General features: G+C 48.3%; 9 protein-coding genes across 9 annotated transcripts; 2 read left to right on the forward strand and 7 right to left on the reverse strand.

Annotated features, from left to right (window-relative positions):
* Positions 1 to 45: 45 nt before the first annotated feature.
* F5J12DRAFT_786386 (uncharacterized protein) lies at positions 46 to 406 on the forward strand (the record flags this gene model as incomplete). The annotated part of the gene is made up of 1 exon (XM_051743430.1): positions 46 to 406. A coding segment is annotated over one exon (361 nt), but the record flags the coding sequence as incomplete, so codon positions are not given.
* Positions 407 to 4,522: 4,116 nt separating this feature from the next.
* Positions 4,523 to 5,627, reverse strand: F5J12DRAFT_727475 (uncharacterized protein; the record flags this gene model as incomplete). Its single annotated transcript, XM_051741808.1, has 2 exons — positions 4,523 to 5,076; positions 5,135 to 5,627. 2 exons carry the CDS (start codon positions 5,625 to 5,627, stop codon positions 4,523 to 4,525), a joined length of 1,047 nt encoding a protein of 348 aa, XP_051595344.1.
* Positions 5,628 to 5,735: 108 nt separating this feature from the next.
* Positions 5,736 to 6,754, reverse strand: F5J12DRAFT_774053 (uncharacterized protein; the record flags this gene model as incomplete). Its single annotated transcript, XM_051742289.1, has 2 exons — positions 5,736 to 6,203; positions 6,548 to 6,754. The coding sequence occupies 2 exons, from the start codon at positions 6,752 to 6,754 to the stop codon at positions 5,736 to 5,738; spliced, it is 675 nt and encodes a 224-aa protein (XP_051595345.1).
* Positions 6,755 to 6,964: 210 nt separating this feature from the next.
* Positions 6,965 to 8,752, forward strand: F5J12DRAFT_861838 (YL1 nuclear protein-domain-containing protein). Its single transcript, XM_051746902.1, has 5 exons — positions 6,965 to 7,128; positions 7,174 to 7,253; positions 7,306 to 7,415; positions 7,467 to 7,742; positions 7,793 to 8,752. Exons 1-5 carry the CDS (start codon positions 7,073 to 7,075, stop codon positions 8,651 to 8,653), a joined length of 1,383 nt encoding a protein of 460 aa, XP_051595346.1. The 5' UTR covers positions 6,965 to 7,072; the 3' UTR covers positions 8,654 to 8,752.
* Positions 8,753 to 9,117: 365 nt separating this feature from the next.
* Positions 9,118 to 10,477, reverse strand: F5J12DRAFT_915639 (iron-sulphar subunit protein of succinate dehydrogenase). The gene is made up of 4 exons (XM_051749161.1): positions 10,253 to 10,477; positions 10,125 to 10,196; positions 9,512 to 10,066; positions 9,118 to 9,439 (listed from the first exon to the last, which is right to left on the reverse strand). The coding sequence occupies exons 1-4, from the start codon at positions 10,409 to 10,411 to the stop codon at positions 9,233 to 9,235; spliced, it is 993 nt and encodes a 330-aa protein (XP_051595347.1). The 5' UTR covers positions 10,412 to 10,477; the 3' UTR covers positions 9,118 to 9,232.
* Positions 10,478 to 10,512: 35 nt separating this feature from the next.
* On the reverse strand, positions 10,513 to 11,889 carry F5J12DRAFT_861850 (uncharacterized protein). The gene is made up of 3 exons (XM_051746903.1): positions 11,781 to 11,889; positions 10,913 to 11,731; positions 10,513 to 10,859 (listed from the first exon to the last, which is right to left on the reverse strand). The coding sequence occupies exon 2, from the start codon at positions 11,670 to 11,672 to the stop codon at positions 10,959 to 10,961; it is 714 nt and encodes a 237-aa protein (XP_051595348.1). The 5' UTR covers positions 11,673 to 11,731; positions 11,781 to 11,889; the 3' UTR covers positions 10,513 to 10,859; positions 10,913 to 10,958.
* Positions 10,514 to 10,926, reverse strand: F5J12DRAFT_469656 (uncharacterized protein). The gene is made up of 2 exons (XM_051739585.1): positions 10,913 to 10,926; positions 10,514 to 10,858 (listed from the first exon to the last, which is right to left on the reverse strand). Exon 2 carries the CDS (start codon positions 10,824 to 10,826, stop codon positions 10,569 to 10,571), a length of 258 nt encoding a protein of 85 aa, XP_051595349.1. The 5' UTR covers positions 10,827 to 10,858; positions 10,913 to 10,926; the 3' UTR covers positions 10,514 to 10,568.
* Positions 11,890 to 17,126: 5,237 nt separating the features above from the next.
* On the reverse strand, positions 17,127 to 18,411 carry F5J12DRAFT_861875 (uncharacterized protein). Its single transcript, XM_051746904.1, has 4 exons — positions 17,995 to 18,411; positions 17,920 to 17,945; positions 17,309 to 17,864; positions 17,127 to 17,258 (listed from the first exon to the last, which is right to left on the reverse strand). Exons 1-4 carry the CDS (start codon positions 18,252 to 18,254, stop codon positions 17,213 to 17,215), a joined length of 888 nt encoding a protein of 295 aa, XP_051595350.1. The 5' UTR covers positions 18,255 to 18,411; the 3' UTR covers positions 17,127 to 17,212.
* Positions 18,412 to 18,441: 30 nt separating this feature from the next.
* Positions 18,442 to 19,412, reverse strand: F5J12DRAFT_861877 (uncharacterized protein). Its single transcript, XM_051746905.1, has 6 exons — positions 19,323 to 19,412; positions 19,041 to 19,276; positions 18,930 to 18,983; positions 18,769 to 18,875; positions 18,662 to 18,739; positions 18,442 to 18,609 (listed from the first exon to the last, which is right to left on the reverse strand). The coding sequence occupies exons 1-6, from the start codon at positions 19,396 to 19,398 to the stop codon at positions 18,555 to 18,557; spliced, it is 606 nt and encodes a 201-aa protein (XP_051595351.1). The 5' UTR covers positions 19,399 to 19,412; the 3' UTR covers positions 18,442 to 18,554.
* Between the last annotated feature and the right edge of the window lie 4,614 nt (positions 19,413 to 24,026).

The following is a 24,026-nucleotide window of genomic DNA, read 5'->3' on the forward strand; positions in this document are numbered from 1 at the left end:
CAGGACACCCCTGGAGGAGTTTGAGGTGCTGGACCACCTTGGCAGGATATTTTCTGTCCTTCAGACATTACCTGATGCAACCAAAGGGAGTGAAAAGAGTCCTGGGAAGACATGGCGGGTGGAGGGTGAGAAGGTGGTTCTGGTGACAAATCCCAAGTTCTACAAGATCGAGGGTATCTCCACCAAGAAGGAACAGCAACAGGCCAGGAGACGAGCATCTCGAGTGGTAAAGCCCAGGAATGCACTGCAGATGGAGCTCCTGGAGCATGCTGGATATGACGAACTGCTGGCTAGCAAGGCCCTCATCTTAGAAAGGCAGAGGCTGAAAGAGGCACAGACTAAGAAGTCATCAAAGGCAAAGAATGCTCGAAAGCCTCCAGCAAGAAGAGGCAAGGCCACCTCATAGAGGGAAGCAGAGGGATGGGGAGGGGGAAGGCAAGGATATGGGTACAGAGGGAGAAAGTGATGAATGCAATGTTGATATAGATTGTGGTTCCCATTCCCATGGAACTGAATCCCAGTGTTGCCTAGTGTAGTCTGATCAGATACCTGGCCCAAATGTGAACCCCCCTCTTCAGCTTTGCTCCATCAAAACAATTCCAGATCAATCCAGCTGTCCATACCATGTCTGTGCCACTTGAATGACATGGCAGGACCATTTGGATCACATCAGAAAGGACCCTATGTGTCATTCCCCTCCTCTTATCCTGGGGGTGCTAATCCTGTAATGTTTAGGAAGCATGAAAGCTTGTCAGGAATGGTTGTCCTGGAGGGCCTGAAAGCCACAATGGATGATGACAATGGTTGCAGCATTTCTAGGTGTCAGAATATCCATGTAAGATATGTTACCCCACCCTCCCCATGTTCACTCCATCAAAACAATTTCAGAGATTGATCTAGCTATCTGAATCATGTCTACCCCATGGGTATGACATTACAAGACCATCAGAATTGTGTTACAAAGGTCCCCATATTTGTTTCATTGACATACCTGATCCCCTCCTCATACCCCAGGGATGGCAATCCAGTAACATCAGGAGGGGGTGCCAGCTTGCCAGGGATGGATGTCCTGGGTGTTATCAATGCCACTGAAGACAATGGAAATGATTTCCAGCCTCCCAGAAGTATTTCCAAAGAGATACCACTTTGTGGTCTGACCATCCTTCTACCCCCTGTAGATTTTTTTTCCAACTGCCAATTTCATTCAAATTTCACCTGGGACATCCCAATGGACATATCTATTGACTCCCAGCATTATTTCCCCCAAATTATGGTCGGGAGCTTGTAATTATAATTCCCCCAGGGGCTGTATATTTCCCAGTTATCATCCCAGTTCACTCACCATTACTTTCCCTCATCTGTAGCTGCTTGTCACCTCTCATGTGTCCATAGTCACTAGTCCAAATAACCAACCCCTCACTTATTTTCTTGTCATCCAGTTGCCAGTCTCTAGTCTGTAGTTGCATTTCAGTCATCTGTCCTCAGTTTCCATCCACTCCATCTTCATAGTCAGTAGTAGTCCCTCCTCACTCACCAGTCCAGATGACCAACACAATTCACCATGTCTATGTCTGCTGTCAGTACTTGGTATTCAGTAGTCAGTAGTCAGTCATTGGCAGTCATCCCTCATCACTATGTCTGCTTTTTTGCTAATCAGCTAATCATGTCCTAGTCATCTTGCATCCAGATAAGCAACCAGTCCCTTATTTTTCACTAGTCATATCATTCAACTCAGTCAGTAGGTGGTCATCAGTACTCTACTTCTTTGCTAATCAACTCACTACTCATCTTCAATCCAAATAAGCAACTGGTCACCTATTTGTTTTTGCTATTTGGTAGTTGGTCATTGGTAGTCAGTGCTCATTGCTAACTCTGCTTTTTTTTGCTAGTTACTTGCTAGTCATCTTGTGTCCAGGTAAGCAACCAGTGTCACACACCAAAGGTGTTTGGTGAGGTGGACATGGATGTAGCTGATGAATGGAGGTGAAGACCATAGCCCTCATGTGAAGAAGGACAGCCAGCAATGTCAGCAGTCATCCCTTGCACAAGAACAAGCTGTCAATGCCAAAGAATAAGGAGGAGGCAAGTTAAGCACCAATAAAATTCTTAAGCGCCCATGTACAGCATTCCAGTTTTCAACATATCTCCACCAATTCTGCAGACACCAAAACCATTCCCACACTCACTTGTAGTGCTCAGCCACGTGATCCTACCTTCCAGGATTGGAAAGGATTTGCGCACTCCACATGTTTCTACAGCACTCCCTCCAAAAGATGCTCATTTTGCTAATTCTTCTGATATGGCTGCCTCCACATCAGTCATTTCACTTGTCCCCTTTGCTAGGGACCATGGCCACATATATCTACCAGGAGTTCCTACCAGCTTCTGTCCTGAAGCATCCTGGTACATCCCACCCTCATCTGCCCCCTCTCAGCCCATCCAGCTTGGACAGCATGTTCTTTTTGTCAGTATGACCTCCAGGAGGATGTTCTTTGGTCACCTCAGGTCTGTCATTCGCTTGGAAAGGTCTTATGTGGTCATTTCAGTCTCTCCGGTCCAAGAAGCATATGGATCCTTCCTCCCTGCCCCCTGCAACATCTTCATACCAGTCTCGTCCATCATTCTTCCAAAATTGCAACAGCTACAGTATAATCTACTGTTCTCCACTCTCCCTGATCGCATCCATGACAAGTATGATGCACATCTCGCCTCCTTGTTGCAAGATACAGCAGAAGATGCTCCCCCTTCATCCTCTCTTCCAACAGAGCCTCATTCATGAAGTTTTATTTGCTTCACTGAGAGGATGGTTTGGGGGGGAAAGTTGCAATCCCCTATGCTCCTGTCACCCCACAGACCCCCAAAGCTTGACCCCTGTTGACATCTGACTCACCCTGTCCGCTTTTGGATGTACTATATCGGCATCAGATCAGCACTGCCTCTCTGTCATCCCACTTTGGCCTAGAAGTGATCTCTTCAAGATGTGACATGCATGGCCTCCCCCTAATGTGATTCCAGTGCACTTTCCCAGTTCCTGACATTGCTTGACTCATACTGTGACATTCTGACTGTCTTTGACTCACCTATTGCCAATACTTACCAATCTTTTGACTTTGCTTACTGATTCTTCGCTTTTTGGCTTACTTATCCTTACCAATGCTTACCAATGCTTTCCAAGATGATTACCCATTGCTTACATTCCTTACTCATCAGTTACCAATCACTTACCAAGTGTTTGCACCTTGTTTTCCATAGGCAACGCCCCTGTACTGTATATAAGTCACTGTACTTAGGTAGCAAAAAAAAAAAGAAGACATCAGAGAGAGCCCCTCTTGCTCACAATTTATCATCTCTCAGTAAATCATTCATCAGCTTCAATAGTTGAGACTTTATTAAGGGTCTAGCTATCATCTACTTTGCTTATCATCATCTATCATCCATATACTTTGCTCCAAGCCCTCCCTGAGCTCAGTACAGCTTAGGACATTGAATTAAGTCACCATCCATCCTTCTGTGGGCTGACAGCAGTCTACCCTATCACTTTCTATCACATTCTTGCTCCCTCTTCATCAGGAGCACCCCCAACCCTCAGCACTCATCTTTGAGTGTTGTAGCTCGCAAAAACCCTCCCAAAGAACAGGTTCTACCATCTAGGTACCACATAGGCACACCACCACTCACTTTCATTGTCTTTTGTGTTGGTTTTGGTTGGTTTTCACCACTGAACCTCACTTTGACTCACACCAGTTGCTTATTTTTTTGACTCTTGGTGGCTGTGTTGCTTCCCTTCACCAACTCTCTGGTGCCTGTCCATTTCCTTATATGGTGCTTGCCCTCTGTGGCTGTGAGCTTCCATTCAGTGGCTGTGTAGGTTGCATTCCTAATGGTCTACCACTCAGTCTATGCACTCTGCACACTCTATGCACTCAGTCTACACACTCTGTGCACTCTACACACTCACTGCACACTTGGTCTATGCACTCCCTATGCACTCTGCACACTTGGTCTATGCACTCACTGTGCACTCTGCACACTCAGTCTATGCACTCCCTATGCACTCTGCGCACTCAGTCTACACACTCCCTATGCACTCTGCACACTTGGTCTACACACTCGCTGTGCACTTGGTCTATGCACTCCCTACGCACTCTGCACACTCGGTCTATGCACTCACTGTGCACTCTGCACACTCTGCACACTCAGTCTACACACTCACTGTGCACTTGGTCTATGCACTCCCTACACACTCTGCACACTCAGTCTATGCACTCCCTATGCACTCTGCACACTCTGCACACTCAGTCTATGCACTCCCTATGCACTCTGTGCACTTGGTCTATGCACTCCCTATGCACTCTGCACACTCTGTGCACTTGGTCTATGCACTCCCTACACACTCTGCACACTCTGTGCACTTGGTCTATGCACTCCCTATGCACTCTGTGCACTTGGTCTACACACTCGCTGCGCACTCTGTGCACTCTGGCACGCTCGGACCCTGGGGCAGGGTCCGGAAAGCATGTTATTAAAACTCCTTAAGGTGGGTACTGATCCGTTCGAAAACCAAAGGAGGTGGGTCGACATCACAGAGATCCTTGTAACCGTCCAGTGCATCCATCACCACCATGTACCATCCCCCATGTAGCGCGTCGAAGCCACGGAGCGCTGGTGCCCGTCCCCGTGAAGCGGAGAACTGGTGAACCTCCATCGAATAATGACGCGCAAATTTGATACAAATGCGCTCGCCAGCAAGAGTACCAAAAAAGATAAGCTTGTTTGGGTACTGTGATGTGTATTCGAATTCTTTCGTTGCGTTAGCGTTACTTCCGAGAGGCTTGAAAGAGGTGGGATACGGGAACAGTTGCAAATGGTGCGAGCTGGATGGGTTATTATTCAGTGAGAGACTTTGATAATACCCTTTAAGCGTGACAACAGCATTCTTAAACGCTTTAAGGTGACGAGCCACTTTGGTCCGCATATAGGTATCTGTTGGATGGTAGTGGAGTGGGAGAACGAACGAGAGAGGTTGGATAACCGGGAGAACGTTCCACACTGCTCCTGCAAACATAATTAACGGTCCTGATTGAAAAATACGGTTATTCATGGTGCATAGTGAACAGGAACAAATTGAACAGACCAAAAAGAAGAATGATGAAGCAAGGTAAAGGTGACAACGCCATCGTTTCCGCGTACTGTCTCGAAAATTCCATGTAGTAGAAAGTCGCTTGGTTATAGGGATCAGCTTGCGTGCTACCGACTTCATTTTTGATTTCGGCGATAGCATAGCGATACTCTCCCTCGCGCATATCCCCATCCGTCATGTAGCCGTGATGCGTCGCGGAGGGCACGAAAGTCAAGCCCCACCCTTTAAACAGCTCACGGAGTTGAACAGCGCACTGCCGTTCATCATCATAATAGTTTGACATCACAGTGTGCAGCTTCATCACTAAAGAATTATCTTCGGAGGTCGGTTCAACCACATCACAGTCATGAAGGAAGTCACCAAATGCATGGTGAAGCAACGTCGGAGGTATGATGGCCACAGCATCGGCAGGGCGGTTGCAGTAAATAGTCTGACCATCGATCGCTTGGAACTTAGAAAATTCAGAAGGTCGCGAAATGGACGACATGGCCTTTGGCTTAACTTGGGCAAGGAAAGCACCTCACTGTGCCGCCACGAGGCGTTGCGGATGCAAAGGGGGCCCCTGCTCTATGCATGGATATACGATTAGACAGAGCTATGATGCGATCATGATGGACAGCTCACCGGCATGTGGTAATCCGACAATGATATGAAGATGCTCGGGAACAGGGGGTTCTGCAAAGATCGTGGACAATCTCTTCATACTGTGCAATGATCTCTCGGGACGGAGGTCAAGACCCTCGATTGTTTGCTTAAGCGCATCGTCGCACGGTAGGGAAACGTTCCAAAGCGTTAACAGGCGCACGTCTGTGTCGTGAAGGGTAACTGCGTTTTCTGCTTTGATCAATCGCTTGAGATCACCAGCCGTCTGCGTCCTAGCAACCTTAACCTCCAAGATGGTGTGGATGTCTTCACCTATTATCCAGTAATTGAGAGCAATGACATCTTGGCATGGAAACTGGACAATAACACAGAAAGTCTCGAGAACTGTAGTACCCTCGAAACATGCGGATATCTTCTGCCTTCCGTTGAGAAGCGTACCGTCATTGTTCGTGTTGAGACTCTCCAGGAGATGACCCTCCGAGATCACGAACAGCCTGATGGAAGAATCGGGAAAATCATGGAGATCACTGTGACTGTCTTGGATTTGCTGTTTGAGCACAGTGACACTTGCATCCGAACAGATCCGAACCATTCGCTCTTCCGATGCATCTGCGCCTCGAAACCAGTAGTAAATCTCCGGGTATGGTGCATCTGCAAAGCAGGTATGAGTGGCCACGAAAGCTTGGGTCGCAACTGCGCCTTACCCACTATGATATGGATGTGGCACGTTGGTAGTGGTGCTGTGAACACCTCTGATATCTCATCCGAAGGATCCAAGAGTTCCCCGTGCGTCGAGAGGGTGACACCATTGAGAGTCTCCTTATAGGGTCTTCGCAGGGGATTCTTGAGCTTGAACAGCTGGAGAGCTGGAGCAGGCACTTCAAGCGACGCGGATTCCTTTATAAGATCTCTGAGGGTATAGACGGTTGCAGTCCGTGAAATCGTGATAATGAAGGTGGCAGCGACGGAGGTACCTCGTACCCAGCAGCAGAGGCTAAAACCGTCGGACATGGCCGATGGAAGTTGAGATCAACATTGGACACCAAGGTGACCAAAATGATGTTAATGTAACATACACAGCCCTCCGGGCGCCCCTGGACGCCACAGGAGGAAGCACCTTATGCAAGAGGACGGCAATGCAAACTTTGAGGCGCCGTTCACCCCAGGCTCCTTCACAGCCCTATATTAGTACACACGTTTACATAAGTTACCATATTTAGCCAGAAAGGGATTCCAGGTCGCGGTGTGGCCCATGCGGTGCGTCTGGTGCGTCGCTCGGTGCGAACACTGCTCAACTTTGAGCGGGCCTAATAGTCCACTTGGCAAGTCATGGCGGAAGAAAATCTCAGTTCCCGCAGACCAAAGCGGAGCACCGCTGGCAACAGGTAATGTTTTTCACCCCACCCGTCCTCCGATCTCACAACATCCAGGATGGAACTCGCGCTGGCAGAACTCGCAATCGAGGAAGCTGCAGATGTAGAAGAGGACACCGATTTCATCAATGATAAAGGTATGCACATGAATAGGTTCGACACCTGTGAACTTCATTGTATAATCCATAGAGGAGGAGGACGTATTTGAGTCGGATTTTATGAGTACCGATGAAGAAGCTGCCCAGGAGGACCACACTGGAGACAAGGAAGTACTTGAGGCAGACAGACGCGAGTGCCAGGCAATTCCATCTCTCTTTCATTATCACATATCAATGCTCACTACATCAAAGGCTGCTCGAACAAGGGTCGAGAAAGCAACAGCATTGGCTCATGCCCGCCAACGTGCTACATTCAACCCCGAGGCCGCAGTCTCCGTTTCCCGGTCTTCAACACAAAAATCGAGACGCCGTATATTGCTAGAACCAGTCGTCAATGCGGAGACGACGAAAGTCATCGAGGGCACCACGTCAGGCAGGACAGGCGCCAAGAGACAGAGCCAAAGGCGACATACGGTTTTGAGTACCACGGCGACCGCAAGTCGCATCAAAGATGCTGAAGAGAAGAAGGTACACACCGTTTTTGTTACCGGGGACGATTGGACTCAATACCTGGTCAGGCTGCCTTGCCAAAGAAGCAAAAGATTACCACGAGCATGCCCACTCAAGACGAACTCATTGCACGAGCACTGGATACGGAAGAAGGAAATATTCTCGAACATCGGAATTACCTCCGGCTTGAAGAAGAGAAGCGTGCTCGTGCTCGTGTGGTACGTCAGTCGACTACCGGTCCCGTGTTACGCTGGATCAGTAGGAAAGAACAAATAAAGGAAACGGTTCAGCTCGAATTACCACCGAGGGCCTATTTGCCATACTATAGTGTTTCTTATCCAACTGGCGTGGCGGTTCAATCTCCCGTCTGTGTTACTGGGGGGCCGTTCGTCAGTTGCGTCCCACCTGTTGCGGAAGATCCTCCTGCGAGCAACGTGCCGACATCAAATATTGCAAGTGCTCTCTCACCGAATTCGTCATCTGCACCACAACCACCAGGAACTAATGTAGCCATTTTATCGGCACCTACACCATCGACAACTTTACTGCTGTCATCCCTCCAATGCTCCGCCTCGAGTGCACCGCCACAACTGCTGTCCGAGGACCGCATGACAGACGTGTGCAGGAACTACGTCATGCACGAACTCGCGCAAACACCGTCGGCAAAGAAACCCCTCTGGGTAGATACCATGTCCGCCATGTTTGGAGATCACGTTCCATGGGGGGATCTACGCGTGTACACTGGCAAAAACCGTCCACTCTGTACGTCTTTTCCTACTCTCCGCATCGCCATTTTTGTCGTCGTGTTTTACTCATCGATGGGACGGACGTGCACGATAATCACTGATTCATTTGCTTTATACAGCTCGACCAGTGCGAACGTGTCCCATTACGGGCCTCCCTGCGCGCTACCTCGACCCCCGCACTAACGTCCCGTTTGCATCCGTGGCGGCATTCCACACGTTGACCAAGGTACTATCACATGAGTATACTTGGAGTAAGTCATTGGGGTGCTATATCACACCGAGCGTCGTTGCGTCACCGTCGAGTACCTCTTCAGAGGAACTGGGGAGACCAGCAAAGGAGCACAAGGGAGAAGAGGCTGGGGAGTGAGGATGTGAGCGCACTATTTTTACGTCAAGATATCAAGTCCCGGGTACTCGAGACCAGTTGGTCTCATTATTTGACTAATAGTTTCAGGTGCTGGGACACATCCAGTTTCCAGCACTATTACAGGGGGAGGTTAGCCGGGCACCCACTCGCTGCGAATCGCGCCTCGGTGGATACCATACGAGCTCCGCCAGTAGGACTGGTGCATTGATGCGAATGGTCAGTACTCCTCAAATCTATCGTGTAGTGTAGCCGTTTTGAATGAGAAAATAAACATTCCACTTTCTCCACTATGTACTAGAACGTATCCACATTGATACAGCTTTACCTAAACGTGATACCCGTGTGAATGTAAGACACCAGAACAGGGCACGATAAACGCGACATCATAATTGTTGCTACTCCGCTGCGAGCTCGAGCTTGATCTTCGCAATGGCCTCGGCGGGGTTGAGGCCCTTTGGGCAAGTACGCGCACCTATTGATCGATTCGTGTGAACTGCCATGGATATAATTAGTAAAGAGGACGTACAGTTGAAGATGGTATGGCAGCGATAAAGGCTCATTTCGTTCTGTAGGACTTCTTTGCGCTCGACGCCATACGAGTCCTGCAAACAGAAAATAGACCAAATCGATGGATGAGCACTTCTTTCGACGGAGTCTACAGCGGCGAAACAAACCCTTGAATCCGCAATCCATCTATACGCTTGCATCAGCGTCGCAGGGCCAAGGTACTCATCTTGGTTCCACCAATACGACGGGCAAGACGTAGAGCAGCAAGCGCACAAGATACATTCGTAAAGGCCGTCAAGTTTCTTGCGTTCTTCGGGACTTTGCAAAAACTCTCCCTGAGCAGGAGGATTGTCGTTTTGGAGGTATGGTTTGATGGATTTGTATTGTTTGTAAAAGAGAGTGAGGTCAGGAACGAGATCTTTGACGATGTACACTGAATGTTTGGAAGGTGGAATTAACAAATGAGCGGAAGGACAGAGCGGAGGTAGGAAACTGGGCGTTAGAACGGTCGTAGAGAACAGTGGCAAGGGCAACGTACTATGAGGGAGCGGGTAAATCTTGACATCCTTGCTGGCATCTCTGTCGATCCGGCATAAGCAAGCGAGGGTGTTCTGCCCGTTGATGTTCATTGCACAAGATCCACAAATGCCTTCTCGGCAGGAACGGCGGAAAGTGAGTGTGGGGTCGATCTCGTTTTTTACTTTAATGAGTGCATCCAAAACCTATTGCGACGGTTGAGCGAGTCACGACGGGGCAGACCAGGAGAGGATGGCGGCCTACCATTGGCCCTGTTTGATTGAGATCAATGGTGTAAGACTGTAACATCGGTTTCTTGTCTGGTTCATCCGGGTTCTGTATGTACAACGCTCTGAGTTTCAAGTCGCCTGAATACGCGACGCATCACTCACCCAACGGTAAATCTTGAACTCTTTCTGCAACACCGGTTTCTCCGCAGGCACTGCCTGCCACCTGGCAGCGCTCGACGCGAACGACCGTGAAGACAAGCGTAGTGCGTGCGTCCACGCAACGGTGGCCATTGAGTACTTTGTTGATAGAATGCCTTGCATAATACCGATCGTGTGTGTGAGGGAGTGAGATGTGCCACAAGCAGGTGTTTACTGTGTCAAGCTCAAAGGCCTGGGGGGTCGGGTCGGGTCGGTTTCCGCTTCGGCCAATCATCGATCGCAAATTTCATGCTGACTAATACACGAGTAGCTAACGGCATCAACCCAAGTACTGGATCGTTATAATAGCGGCACCAGCAAAGAATAAAACGTAGGAACATAGGAAAAGACTCTGAGGGAAATTGAACGGGCCCGTCGGAGTTAGGACAACAGAAACATGGACCATGACCATGATGGTACTGATTACAAACAGATGATAGAGAACAGTAGTTCTTCCTCTAAGCAAAGAGTAACAGAAAAGAACGGGCGACAACAAGGAAAAGGTGGGTATATGACAGACGTGCAGACTTCTCCACATCCACGAGCAAAATGAGCAACGTGTGCAGTAAACTTTGCAACTCCAATGTTAGCACTCATACGAAAGAAAGTGGAAATGGCACCCACGAACTCTATGTAGCATTCACACACGCGGTCTCGCACAAAACAAATCTTAAAAAGCAGCCTGTATCCCGTGTGGAGTCGCATAATCGCTCAACCTCTTTTGTGCAAGGAAGTGGGGTAATTCCTGTCCCGTCTCTCTGAAACAGTCCACTGGGATCAAGCCTCGTCGCTGCTGGCTGTGAGGGTTTCCAGCCACGACGGCATTGACGCTGATCCTCTCCACCAAGGCCCATCCATCATCGAAGACCTGGAAGATCCGTACGACATCTCCGAGTGATACAAGGAGTTCATCCTCCATATTTGGCGTGAACGGACGGCGTATTGTTTCTGTGTCAGAGAAGGCTGGCACTGGGTCCTCGAATGGATTCACGACAATCACAGGCACGGATGGAAGGCCGGCTGCAGTGTTGCTAATTGGAGAAGGAGGCGACGCCAGCTCACGGTGGAATACTAGGGGTGGCAGGCTGAGCTGGACGAGCGTTGCTGTTGACGCGCTAGGTGAGCCAACCCCCTGACGAGCCGATATTGCGGTGGACGACGACGGTAGTGGAGGCTTCGGGAAGGAGAAGGTCTCAGAAGGTGTGAACGGACGGACGGACATGGGGGAGAGAGCTCCGGCATCACCACTGTGGTCTGTTGCGGTGATGAGATACTGTCCACTACCGTTACTGCCATTGCTCGTCATGCTAGCAAAGGACTCCCTCCGAGCGGCTTCGCCGCCCGTAGATATTAGGACGCGGTTACGGTCCCGAACCTCAGCCATGGGCGGAAGCTCGGGTATGTCCAGCTGGGTGGTAGGGGACGCAAGCCGATAGAGCAATCCGTGGTCAAAGTTAGTGGCAAAGGAACTTCGAGCACTAGCCCTGTTACCAGCACTCCGTCCTGTAGAATCATCAGACGAATGACTGCTAACACCAACGAACGAGAAGCTGTGAGAGTTGGCATTGTTGGCGAGCCACCATTTGAAACGTTGAGCGCGATGAGCTACGGCACGACGACGGACAAGTACCAGAGCGAGCATAAGCAGAAAAAACAAAGATGCGATAACTATGCCAGCGACGGCACCAGAGGACAATGCGTTTTGCGTTCTCCCCGCGCCAGTACCAAAGGTTGGAGTGGCAGTCGACTCTAAGCCACCGATACCAGTGGCGCCTGTCCCAGAGCTAGACGAACCATAGGAACTGTCAGAACTGGGCAAACTGGAGCCAACTGATGGCGGTTCTCCCACATTCGATGGGGGAGGTCCACCAGAAGTGAACTGGGTGGAACTACTATTGCCCGGGGCGCTACCCTCATGGCTCGCCGGTAGAGTAACCATCGCAGAGGCTGCAGAACCGGACAGCGAGCTGCTTGGGACTGAATCGCCGTTCAATACGCTAGGATTGGGGGGGGCAGGGCCTTCCCCAGCATTGGCTGGTGGCATCGCCGATGTTCCACTCTCTATGGCACTCGATGACCCGCTCGAACTTCCTCCACTGCCAACACTGCTGCCGGATTTCCCCTTTCCACCGCTGCCGTTGCCGTTGCCGTTGCCGTTGCCGCCATTTGAACCGTTGCCATTCTCAGAACCGCCACTACTGCCCCCACCACTGCTGCTCCCGCCCGAGCTCCCGCTGCTGGCCGTTGCGGTCGGAGTAGCCAATGCACTACTAGAGCTTCCCCCACTGTTACCGCTACTACTGCTACTGCCAGAGGATCCGCCAAGAAGAGAGCCCAAGAGCGAGCCAACGACCCCGGTGAGACTATCAGGGGAGGGTTCGCGAGGATTAAGCGACAGAATGCGACGATGAGATATCGACTTGTGTTGCATCAGCATCTTCAGATTTCAAGTTGATCCTGTGTTGCTGAATTGTCAGGAACGATTAGAAGCTGCGTCCAGGTTTGCGATTCTGCCTTCACTCCTGCCGCTAGTTTGCAAGATATACTGTGCCAAATGACGTGTAGAAGTGTGTAATTGAGATAAACGAGTGGAATGATAAAAGAATGCACCAGTGTCAACGACAGGCTGGTATAGATAGAGTGACGGAGTGTGCCCAAGGGAGAATTTTAGGCGAGTCTTCTTACCGCGGGGAAAGCGAATGTTCGACGTGTATTGTGTATCAAGCGAAGAGGAAGGAAAGAGAAAAGCAGACTGTGATGGAAGGGAGAAAACCATACACGTACCGTGACAACAACGTATAGTTGCTAGGCCGTCACTGTCCTGGCTCTCTGACTACCATGGCTACCCATAATACTGCCGCGATGACAGTTGGCGTGATGTTGATAGGATAAATTTAAGAGGCATTTTGTTGAATGATTGGCAGATTCCTGACGTGGAATCGTGTGGAAAATCAGAAGAGCTGCAGTACTTGATATTTAAGATCATCGAGCCATTTCATAGTATGTCGCGGATCAGCAGCATCACGCCATAGTACGTGTGAGGCCCGCTGCGCTCGACGCTGAGCAAAGATTAGCCATCTCGGCGAGTGGGAGGCACATGTCAGACAGCCTGTGTGAAGGCTGTCAGTACTGGCACCAACTGGCACCAACCCGATAAGTGTGTGTATACCCAGTTTTCTAAAGAACTCACCAAGGACGCGCACGTGCGTCAAGAAGGCCACTGAGTTTTTGAAGTTTTTCGTCCACGAATGGGCCACCGTCGACCGGTTGAGTGCTTGCCAAGCGTCCTGGGTTCCTCGTATGTGAACTTCAAACTTCGAGCTTCATGGCTGCTCGCGGTGACACTAAGACCCCTCACTGAGTCACTGCAGAGTCGGTGTTCGCAACAAAATTGTAATTATGCATGCTAGATGAGTGTACTCACCGTTGGTGTCGTTTCTGTCGCACCACAGGTGTCGCGCTGTCTCAGCCTGTCACTCCTAGCGTTTTGCATCAGGAAGCGAAAAAAATGGTTTAAACCTGTTTAAACCCGTCACTGACTGGTCGTGACCGCGATTCCGTCATTCCCTGTCTCTCTGATGTGTTCTGAGTGCCGACCAACGTTTATTATAATTACAACAATTTCCTGCACATGACTCAAGAGCTCCTTCGATGCTATTACAAAACTGACTTGCCGTATTGCACTTTGGCAGGAAGGTTAGTATAACGTCATTTTTGCCTCCGGACGCTGGCAGGGAGTTCTCGGGCAGCTTGCTCTCGACAGGGACTAGTGATGACTTGGTACGTTGCACTGACTGTTACTGCAAGTTTTGCCAGTAACCTATACTTTTTGCTTAGAGGATTTATCGATTCGTGCATCTCGGAGCCGACCACCGTTGCCACGTTTCCACAGACGTCTCAAACATGAAGTAGTGTATCGGTTCATAGACCGCTTTACCGAGGATCTAGCTTTCCGATTGTACGTAGCAGCTACCGACCGTGGCGCCGAGCAGACCTGGAACACAAATACCCTGACATGTACTGCTGAAGACTGTTCCTCCCGAGACACACTTTTCACATACACTGTCATCCCAGCGCCCAACCTGGGTGCCACGTCTATTCATGGTTCAAGGCGATCTGCCGTGTACAGGTTGGCGTACCGGAACTTGTACGGAGTGCTACGAAAGGAGAATAGTCCTGTTCGGACTAGAAGATACACACACAAGCACCCCCGGTTGGCCATCGTAAGGGTGTGCCCTCTAATTCCTTCGTGCCTGTTGGCCTTAAAGCTGACAATTCCAATATGTGTCATCTCTAAATATAACCAGCATCCGCCTGCTTCTTCGAGCATTCCAATCATGGTAATGATCTTCCGCGGAAAAGTGGTATGGCGCGCGTTCATTTCATGAGATGAGCACTGGTACGTGTTCACCTGACATGACGAAGGACGACATCGTTGTCATCCCCATCAGGCTTTCGCATAGCATTTATTCCCGGTGGACGCCTATGGAATCCAGCGACTTTTGATTGAATTTCGTTTGCTGGTGAGGTGCGATGGCATGGTTCCGACACTGCAACAGTTATTTACAGGGTCGCTTTCCTGCATGAGACTCGACGCGATGACTGTGACCCAGCTCCAAAAGTCACTGCCACCAAAATGTTCCTGGACGCCGTCAGGCCAGGTCTGCAAACTCTTTGTCCTCAACGATCATACCGGACCATTAAGTCCGATCACGTGTGATTTCCTTTCGGGGGGGGGGGGACTGGTTGCGTTGGGGTTCCTGCATTTTGTTGTACACGTCATGTCAGATAACGTCGTGCAGACGACCATGGACAGTGGTGTGTGCCGCTTGTGTATTGACACGGCTGGTGCCAGCGTTGTTGCTGCTATCAGCTACAGGAATTTACTGCCGAGTCTGTGTCTGTGTACCCTAGAGGATCATTGTTGGTATGTCGCGCAGACTCGGTGCGCGAGTTTGTGGAACAGTACCCCTTCCTGACGTTGAAGGATATTAAATCCATTGCGGCATTTTACAGAGTGGTTCTGCTTCGTCGTCTGCGCCGTCAGGGGTGTGTCAATGCCTTCCGCATTCACGAGTGTTCGGCTGCTTGTCCGTCGTTGTACGTGTTTCAACAGCTTAAAACCGCTCGGAGAGGGAGATGCCTCCTTCCTGCACATCATCGAAGATTGCTCGTGCGTCGTCCTCTAAGCATGAAAACATCCTCTCATAAATGACAGTTATATAATCTACCATCCCACATAGAGAACATAAACGCATGCCCCGTAGACTTTTCTGTTCGATATCGTCCCCCCCACAGTACTAATCTCTTACGTACACTTGGACACGCACTCACCCGATAGACCGTAAATTTGGACTTGCACTCCCTCGATAGAATCCCATTAACTTGGACTCGCACTCACTCGATAGAATCACCCTGTAGAGTCGCTTGTAAATGTAAAGAACTACATCACGTGCTTTCCCCAAATGCGTCCAGGAGCGCCCGGAGGGCTTTGTACAATATTATCCTTAGTGACTCGTCCAGGGTCCGAATTGGCAGCACACAGCCAATCCGTTTTGGTAGCCCGTGTAAGCCAATTGGCATTCGGCGTCGATTGAGGTCACCGTAATGCTACTCACGCTTAATGACTCATCTCCGAGTCACAGTGAGTCTGCCCCAGATCCCGGGGCGGGCATTTCCACGACTGCATTGGTAGTGATTCGGTGATTAAACTGGTGACTTTACTGCGGCGATTGGACCTCGTAGCATCCCCTTTCTCGTTTAGGCGCCTGGTCAACTGTGTCACAACAATACCAGTGACTATATAAAAAGTCATCCGATGCTGCGTTCCAAGGAAGAAACACTCTGCATTACAGTACGCATCTATTACCATCCCGGCTCCTTCACACACCTGTATACATCTTTCCGTTCCCGACGCTCATCTCGAACGTAGCACTACCATGAACAGCCCATCTACATCCACCGCTTCCCTCCTCCCGCGTGCATCTAAACCATCCTCCGCCAACGCCAGTGCCACGCGAAAAGACTATTCTGCCGCCTTTGCTAATCTCCAAGGGCGTTACGGCTTCGGCGGGGGGGCACCTATCCTGCCAAATACCTATCCTAACACTCATCCCTCATCAGCTTCAAGATCATCGACAGGAGTTAAGAAGTGGCTGAAGTGGCCAACATCCAATCCCTCACGTGCTACTCCCTCCACGAGAGTTCCCTAGGCACACCAATGGGACCTGCTCCCAAAGACTACGAAAGTGCCTTGTGGAATTTAACGGATACGTATGGTGGTTCGGGTCCGTCTCTGGACCCGGGGGGGGGTGGAAAAAATAATGATGCGTGCACGTCCATAATCTGTTGGAATGGATTGCTAGGTGTGATGAGTGTGAGGACATCTCTTCGATGCACAATTTTAGCCTGACCTCTCCTCGTCGGCAGCTTGCTTGAGTTCCTCGTCTAATGTGTTACCTATACACAATTCGCATTTCTAGCTACTTGAGGGACTAGATGCATGGTCCAGTGATGTCGAGTCGGGTTCAAATGAAGAGTCTCCAGTCGTTATGATAGTTGTGATCGCTTCTGGAGAAATGAGCTGGCGAATAGTATAACATTGATGTACTGTGCCAATGAACTTTCCTATTCTGCTCAGTATCCACTAGAGGATAGGGCCGTTGGGGACGGCAGGCACCTTGTTTACGGACACATCATCGATTCCCATAATTTACGGCTAGCAATCAATATTTGTACCAGTCTAACACTAGAACATGGCTGGTACTGCTGGCAGGCCCCTTGTTTCCCACCCCGGAGCGTAGCCCATGTCCAATGCACTACACATGCTAGTGCCATTCGACCACATAATACAAAGTAGAGATACATAACCTTGTGAAACTACCAAAACTTAGAGAAACCTGACCACGAAACCCATCAAGCCACCTAAAACTCCACACTTCCGAGGAAGTGAGGTCCCAAGAGATCATGGCTATCATCAATCAGAATCGAGGGAAATACCTGACAACAGAAGACACTTACAAATCATCCTCAATCAGAAAACACTGTGCACAGATAAAGGGATATGTAGTGCCACATATGTAACCACCCAGAAGCCAAATGAGGTTGATGAACCCCAACAAGTAGAAAATGTCACTAGGTGACATTGTTACACAGGACATCATGTTTGTGTTGACCCAAAGGCAATCATGGTCTGCGATCGAGCAAGGCATTGATCTGCAAACAGCAGATAGTCGATGGATGTCATTGCATGGCACCAACCAAAAACCATGAGTGCCATATTTTATGAGGGCCTGCATCATCTTGACACCCCAAGGACTGAAATATACAGGACCCAGATTTACCATAGACATGAGACAGAGGGTGAATGTGGGATAGGCACAGAACACACTGTCAGCTGTGATGAAGTTCATGACTGCAGTGCTGTGAAATTCAAAAGTGGGAGAAACAGCTGCTGCCATTGTGGAGATGATGACATTGATGCACTGACACATGTTGGAAAATGAAACCACAGCTTGAATTGAAGACAAATCGTATGGTCCTCCATTTATTGATTGTTGCTGCACAATTTTGTACCCTGAGTCATGCATGCCAGTGAGCAGCTGCCTGGGTCAACAGGATACTGCACTTACCTTCACATTCCAATAGGACAGAGATTCTGGCCAAGTAATGGCAGGACACATATATTGAGATCCAAGGGAGACCACAAAGTCTTGTTTGCTGGTAGCAGGATGTGCAGAGCACATGAACCTGAAATGACTGCATCACATGCCTGCAAGATGCTTTTCAGCATCTTGGTCAAGCTGAAGAATGTGGCCATCATGACATGCAGGCAGTGTTCAATGTAATCATGCACAATAGCATTGAGCAGAGCACTGGCCTGTGCTAAGGCAGCAATATCCTGAATGTTGCAATAGCCAAGGATATGACATTTAAGTTCAAGAGGCAAAGAATACATAGAAGGCATCTGAGGGACATCAAACACTGACCTACAATCATACAATATATAGTGCAGACAGCAACAGGCACAAGGGGTGCTTTGGCCCTCTTTTCACACTGTGTGATGGGCATAAGGGGCAGTGAGGAGTTGTAGCACATGTACATTGGGTGATGAGGGGCAGCAGAGGTTTTGCAGCAAGTGCTCTAAGCACCACAGAAAGGGGATGTGGAGCATGTCATATTACAAATGGATAGGAGCCAGGACATAGTCGAATGAAATACACCCCACAACACATGCTCTCCCTAAAATAGGAGAGATTCAAGTATTTTAAGCACTGGTATGACTTGTGGAAGTTCCAACCACTGGGAAGCATGTAGCCAATCTGAGCAGAGACTCTAGCAAGCAGGTGAAATGGTCAGGGAGAAAATACTTACACCAATAAGACATGGATAATGTCCTGTAGGTCATCTTCTGTGTGAATGTTCACCAGTGTCAAATGAGTGGGTTGCACTCTGTCTCATGACATCCTAGATCAAAGAACACAACATAAAGCCTCATCCCAACCTCAACACATGTCATCGAGATTTTGACATCAGGGGCAAAGAGGTATTGTGTACTGGAGATCTGGATGTCATCGCTGTCAGAGACCTGCACATTCAAACATCAAGGGCCAGATCTTGGGCCAAACAAAAAGCCCCATACTTCATAGTGAGTGCTGTTGTCAACAGCAGGTGTTAATGAGGACATGACATTTTTCTAGGTGATGAATCCAATGAATCAAATGCAACAAGCTCTGGAGATGGTGGGACATACCAGCTGCTCAATGACAGACAGGGATATAGTCAATGGTGTGTCGAAAATCTGGGACCAGGTGAACCCAAAAATAGGACACCAACTCACCCCCCTCAAGAACTGGTCATGCCTGGAGTGCTGAAAGAGATGACAGATCACCCCCAATGGAACATGCATGGCATCCCCAAGAATAAGACATATAGCTTCAAGGTTATTGGGCCTCATTTCTCCACAACACACACAGTGCCAGTGAGAACCTGACAAACTCAGCAGACTGTCATGGCCCATGGTGGCAGAAATCACCTTGCAGAGCACACAAGTGACAGTGATGATACTTACTATCAGTGCAAGCACACATCTGAAACCCTGACATTCTCATTGTAATGATATGCATGCATCGATGACCATGAAATGCAGAAGTGTTACGCCAATGCCACTTTCAGTGACAGTCACAGATCTCACAGATAACATTAATTTACATGATGTACTTAAGCCCATGTCACCCATTGGAACTCCAGAGCAACTTCAAAGACCACCAGGGTGATTACAACTGGGAGACATCCCTGAGAAACATGAGAAATTGTCATTGCAGTTGTGGGGATGTCTCACCATACAGGACTTCTTGTTACCAGTAGCAGAGCTCTCATTGCTCAGATGCATGCATTTGAGGGGGTTAACAGGTACTTGGAGTGGAGCATGCAGCACATGGATCTCATGAGCAGCAGCAGTAAACACTGACTTCCTATCATCTTTGATAAAGAAGTGTAAAATAGCAAAGTGGACCTGAATGATAGCACCACATAACAGGTGGTGGTAGTTGACTGGCTTGATGGCTATGCCAAATCCTACATGTCCTCTGACTGACTTCAGTTCATTGCCTTGGAAAGATGCAGTCTTGGTGAAATCACACCATGCTGTCCATATGCATTGGAATTCGAAGACTGCGAAGGAACATGCAGCAATGGGGAGTTTATCTCCAATCATTTGTCATGCTTCCAACACTATATGGGGACAGGCTCTCATGTTACCAGAAAAATTTGCAGTGGCTGCAAACCCAAAAGGTTGCTGCAGTCAGAATTGACTAGAATGTGGTGGGTTGTTGGATGAAGTGGAGCTGATGATTGGCATGGAGGTGATGGTGACTTTCAACATCACAACAGATCTTGACATGGCAAATGGTGCATGAGGTCAGGTGGTTGACATTGTCCTTGACTTGAGGGAGAGTGTCAAGGGGACAGCTGACAAGGTCATTCAGCTGCAATATCCACCACTATATGTGCTTGTGGAAATGAAACATACCAAAGCCAGAACACTGCCAGGGCTAGGCAGTGGAGTGCTGCTGGTGACACCTATCTGTAGAATGTTCACCATCATGACAGCTAGGGGGAAAATATCCATGATCTTGCAAGTACAGTTGCCTATAATGCCTGCATATGCTTTCACAGATTATTGTACCCAAGCACAAACTCTCAAACACTGCATTGTGGACATCGGCATGCCTCTCACAGGACAAATAACCCCATTCAATGCATATGTGGCATTGTCTCATAGCCAAGGACATCAGACAATCTGCCTGCTAAGAGACTTTGATGTGCAACTTTTCACACAGCACCGAAGTGAATACTTGTGGAGAGAGGATGAACATTTGGATTGAAGCCATAGACAGCTGCCATCAGTCAAATTGCAGGGCATACACCTGCAACTGTAAGGCAAATGATGATACTCTTTGCAGCTGCCAAACTCAAAACCACATGTGCTGTATTTCTGCAGGGCTGCCATGGTTTTGAAGCTGATTGAGCCATAATAAACAGGATGTGGGTTGATCAGCACACAGTGATGGAATGTTAGGTTGGGATATTTGCAAAAGATGGTGTTGGTGCTGATGAAATTCATCACTGCTGTGCTGTGGAATTGAAACAGCAGGGAGATAGCAGTTGATGTCTTGGAGACAATGACATTGATGTAACGAGTGCCATTGACATATGTGAGAGTACTGCAAATGGTGGACATGTTGTAAGGACTGACATTGACAACTCAACATCTGAGCAAATATCTGTGACAAGAGGACCAAAGGCTTGCAGCTCTTGATCATAAGATGACATTAGACTGGGAAAGAGCCAAAGTGACATAGATTGCACTTGGGCCAAACTAGAGTACAAAGATACATGCCTTCAATTGACTGCCACCATCAATTGATCTTTGTCCATGAGTTAACCACCTTTTCATTTGAGCTCATTACAATTGTACATAAATGCAAGTACATAAATGCATGCCAACAAATCTTTGCCTGCATGATTTGAATTGGACTTTGTAAAGAGGAATGTTTGCAGATGTCAAAAAATGAGTGATGAATTTCAAGGTGCAGTGACCTTGTAAACAAGGTGATATGGATCTCTCAACACACCTGCAGACACTTGCAGTGTGATGACATTAATGCATGAGTGGCCCTGCTGGAACACAGAGATCCATGACCAAAATGGAAGGACAACAGCAGAGGGCACTGAAGAACCAGTTCAGCAATACACCACTCCACACCTAATAGTCTGATTTGGAGAAGGGGTCCAACACCCTACCTGTTGATTCACTCACCAGGAGGCTTGGCAGCTCATGCACAGCAAGGCACTTTCACACACTGGTGGTTTCAATGTTATCACACACTCTAAAGAGTATTCCAAAGCAAATACAGCACATTTTCTTATGAATCAAATTATGAGACTCTTGTAAATATTGATTTTGGGCAAACATATAAAATTTATCCAAAGTCTACATCATGAAAAACATTGAGATGCATATCTGAAGACAATTGAAAACTATATATTGCAAGAATGTCACAAGGTTATTGACAATAATATCTTCCTAAAAAGCTGGTAACAACAGTAAAAGTTGAAATTTGGGAATCACTTCATAGGGGATGCATAATTCAATATTATGCAATCCATTCTGAGATTGTCAAAACATAAGATTATCTGCATCATCAAAAGGTGTTACCAAAGTAAATAACTAAATATCAGTTCCAAGATGCTCAGAAGACATTGGGCAGAGAGCAGACCAACAATTGGCCAGTGACTGCCCAGTGATCTCCATATTAGGCATTCTTTTTGTATCTCCAGCACAATTAAGCATATCTAGGCAATGGTGTGATTGACTAATCTCTAGTAATGGTACTGGAGGGAAGCACGCAGCCCAGGCAGCATGTAATATAATGATGGGGAGTGTGCTGCCTTCATTGTTATAGTTGTAGGTAAATTGACCATTCTAAGGGATGCACCTCATTTGGTCATTTTCATGTCTGGAGGCATATCAATGCAGCTTATGAAGGTGTTGAATATGTGTTTGTTCAGGTTCAAATATCCTTCGACCTGCATAACCCAGGTCTGAAGCCCATTGCAGCTTCCATCGTATTCTCTGGGACACCCAACATTAAACTCCTGACCTCCATTGGGTGGGTGGCTTACTCCTAGGTAGTTGTCGTCATCAGCTCTGGCTTTTTCCTTACTGCCATTACCAGTGGATGGCTCTGGGGGTATGGCCTTTCTGAAGTTTCTATGATACCAATCCCATAAAGCCAAGTCAGTAGGTGTTCCTGCTGGGAACAGGTCACTTGTAGTTGCATGCATAGCCCAGCAGAGCTCCTCTGCCATTGCGACTCTTTGTTCTTCCAGCCTCTGTCTCAGTTCCTCTTCCAAAATGGTCCTTGGGGGCATTTCAGGAACCAAATCTCTGTGACTGATCATCATGGATGTTTCTTCTTGATTGCATGCTTCCTGTTCTTCCTTGAGGGGTGATCCTAAAGAAGTCTCAGACTTCTGATCATCTTCTTCTTCTGAACTAAGTGCAACTTCCAAATCCCTGAACTGGGATAGATAAGATAACTGGGGATTTGTTGCAGTAACCAAGGGACCAAGTCATCCTAAGGGGACAGGCAGTAAAGGAGGATTCTGCCTGAGTCCAAGGGGGTTAGGTCTAGGAGGGACTGGGGGTCTTGATTTCTGCAGGTTAGACACTTTTATGGACAGTGACAACAAAGGCTGAGGGAGGATTTATTTCTTGAAAGAAACCTGTCAGCATATGGGTGGTTGGGTATGCAAGCGACTTTATGTGTAGGGAGACGTGAGCACAGACTCTAGGGAGGCGATCTATTAAAGCCTAGTGGCTGCCTGTAGAGCAATGGATTTGATTTAGGGTAGAAGGGTGCTTCTCGATCTTGTTACTCGAGGAGCAGAACAAAGGCAAGTCAGTCTTTACTTGTAGGGAGAACAATGAGCCTTGTGAGAGATGGAGATGGTTTGTTGAAGTTCAGTAACCAGGGACAAGTAGACTTTCATGAAGAGGTTGACAAGTCCCAAAAGCTGCACAGAGTTTTTCAATTTTGTTATGCCTGAGCATGGTGACTTCTTCAAATGGAATAGGCATGATGCACACAAGGGGGAGTCTACAGGCTGAACGTGTCATAACCCCTATGGCTCAGTTATCCCCAAGGTCTGACTGAGGTTCAATCCTTCTGGCAAGTTCTTAGGAACTACATGGAGGAGAGAACAAGGACAAAGGAGAAGGAAGTTAGCTGAGTTGCAAGCTATCAAAAAACTGAGGATACAGGTTATGGTACATGGGTCTATATACCTCTAAGTATGAGTACTGTACCAGTCACAACATGTATCTGCAGTAATCAACAATACAATCAGTCAAATAAATAAATGAGAAGGAGTCACTTGGTGTCATACACAAGGGGTAGGCAAGGATATGAAGGCTATACTGGCTGCACAATCAATGCACAGCAAGGAGCCAGACACCAGAGCTATAGTACAACATATAAGCAACAACAGTGAATCAATGGACCAAGAAACGAGCAACCAGACCATCAGAGAGGGCAGTGGAATGCTGGATCAACCAGGGGTACTGCCTCACCAAGTTCTGGGTAAATGGCCACAACCAGGGAACCTAGGGATCCCTGGAGCATCTGCACCCCTAAGACAATGACAATGGCGAAGGATGTGAGCAGGCATGTGA

Source organism: Pisolithus orientalis, assembly GCF_024613125.1.
Source record: "Pisolithus orientalis strain OTSU chromosome Unknown F5J12scaffold_56, whole genome shotgun sequence".
NCBI classification, from domain to species: domain Eukaryota; kingdom Fungi; phylum Basidiomycota; class Agaricomycetes; order Boletales; family Pisolithaceae; genus Pisolithus; species Pisolithus orientalis.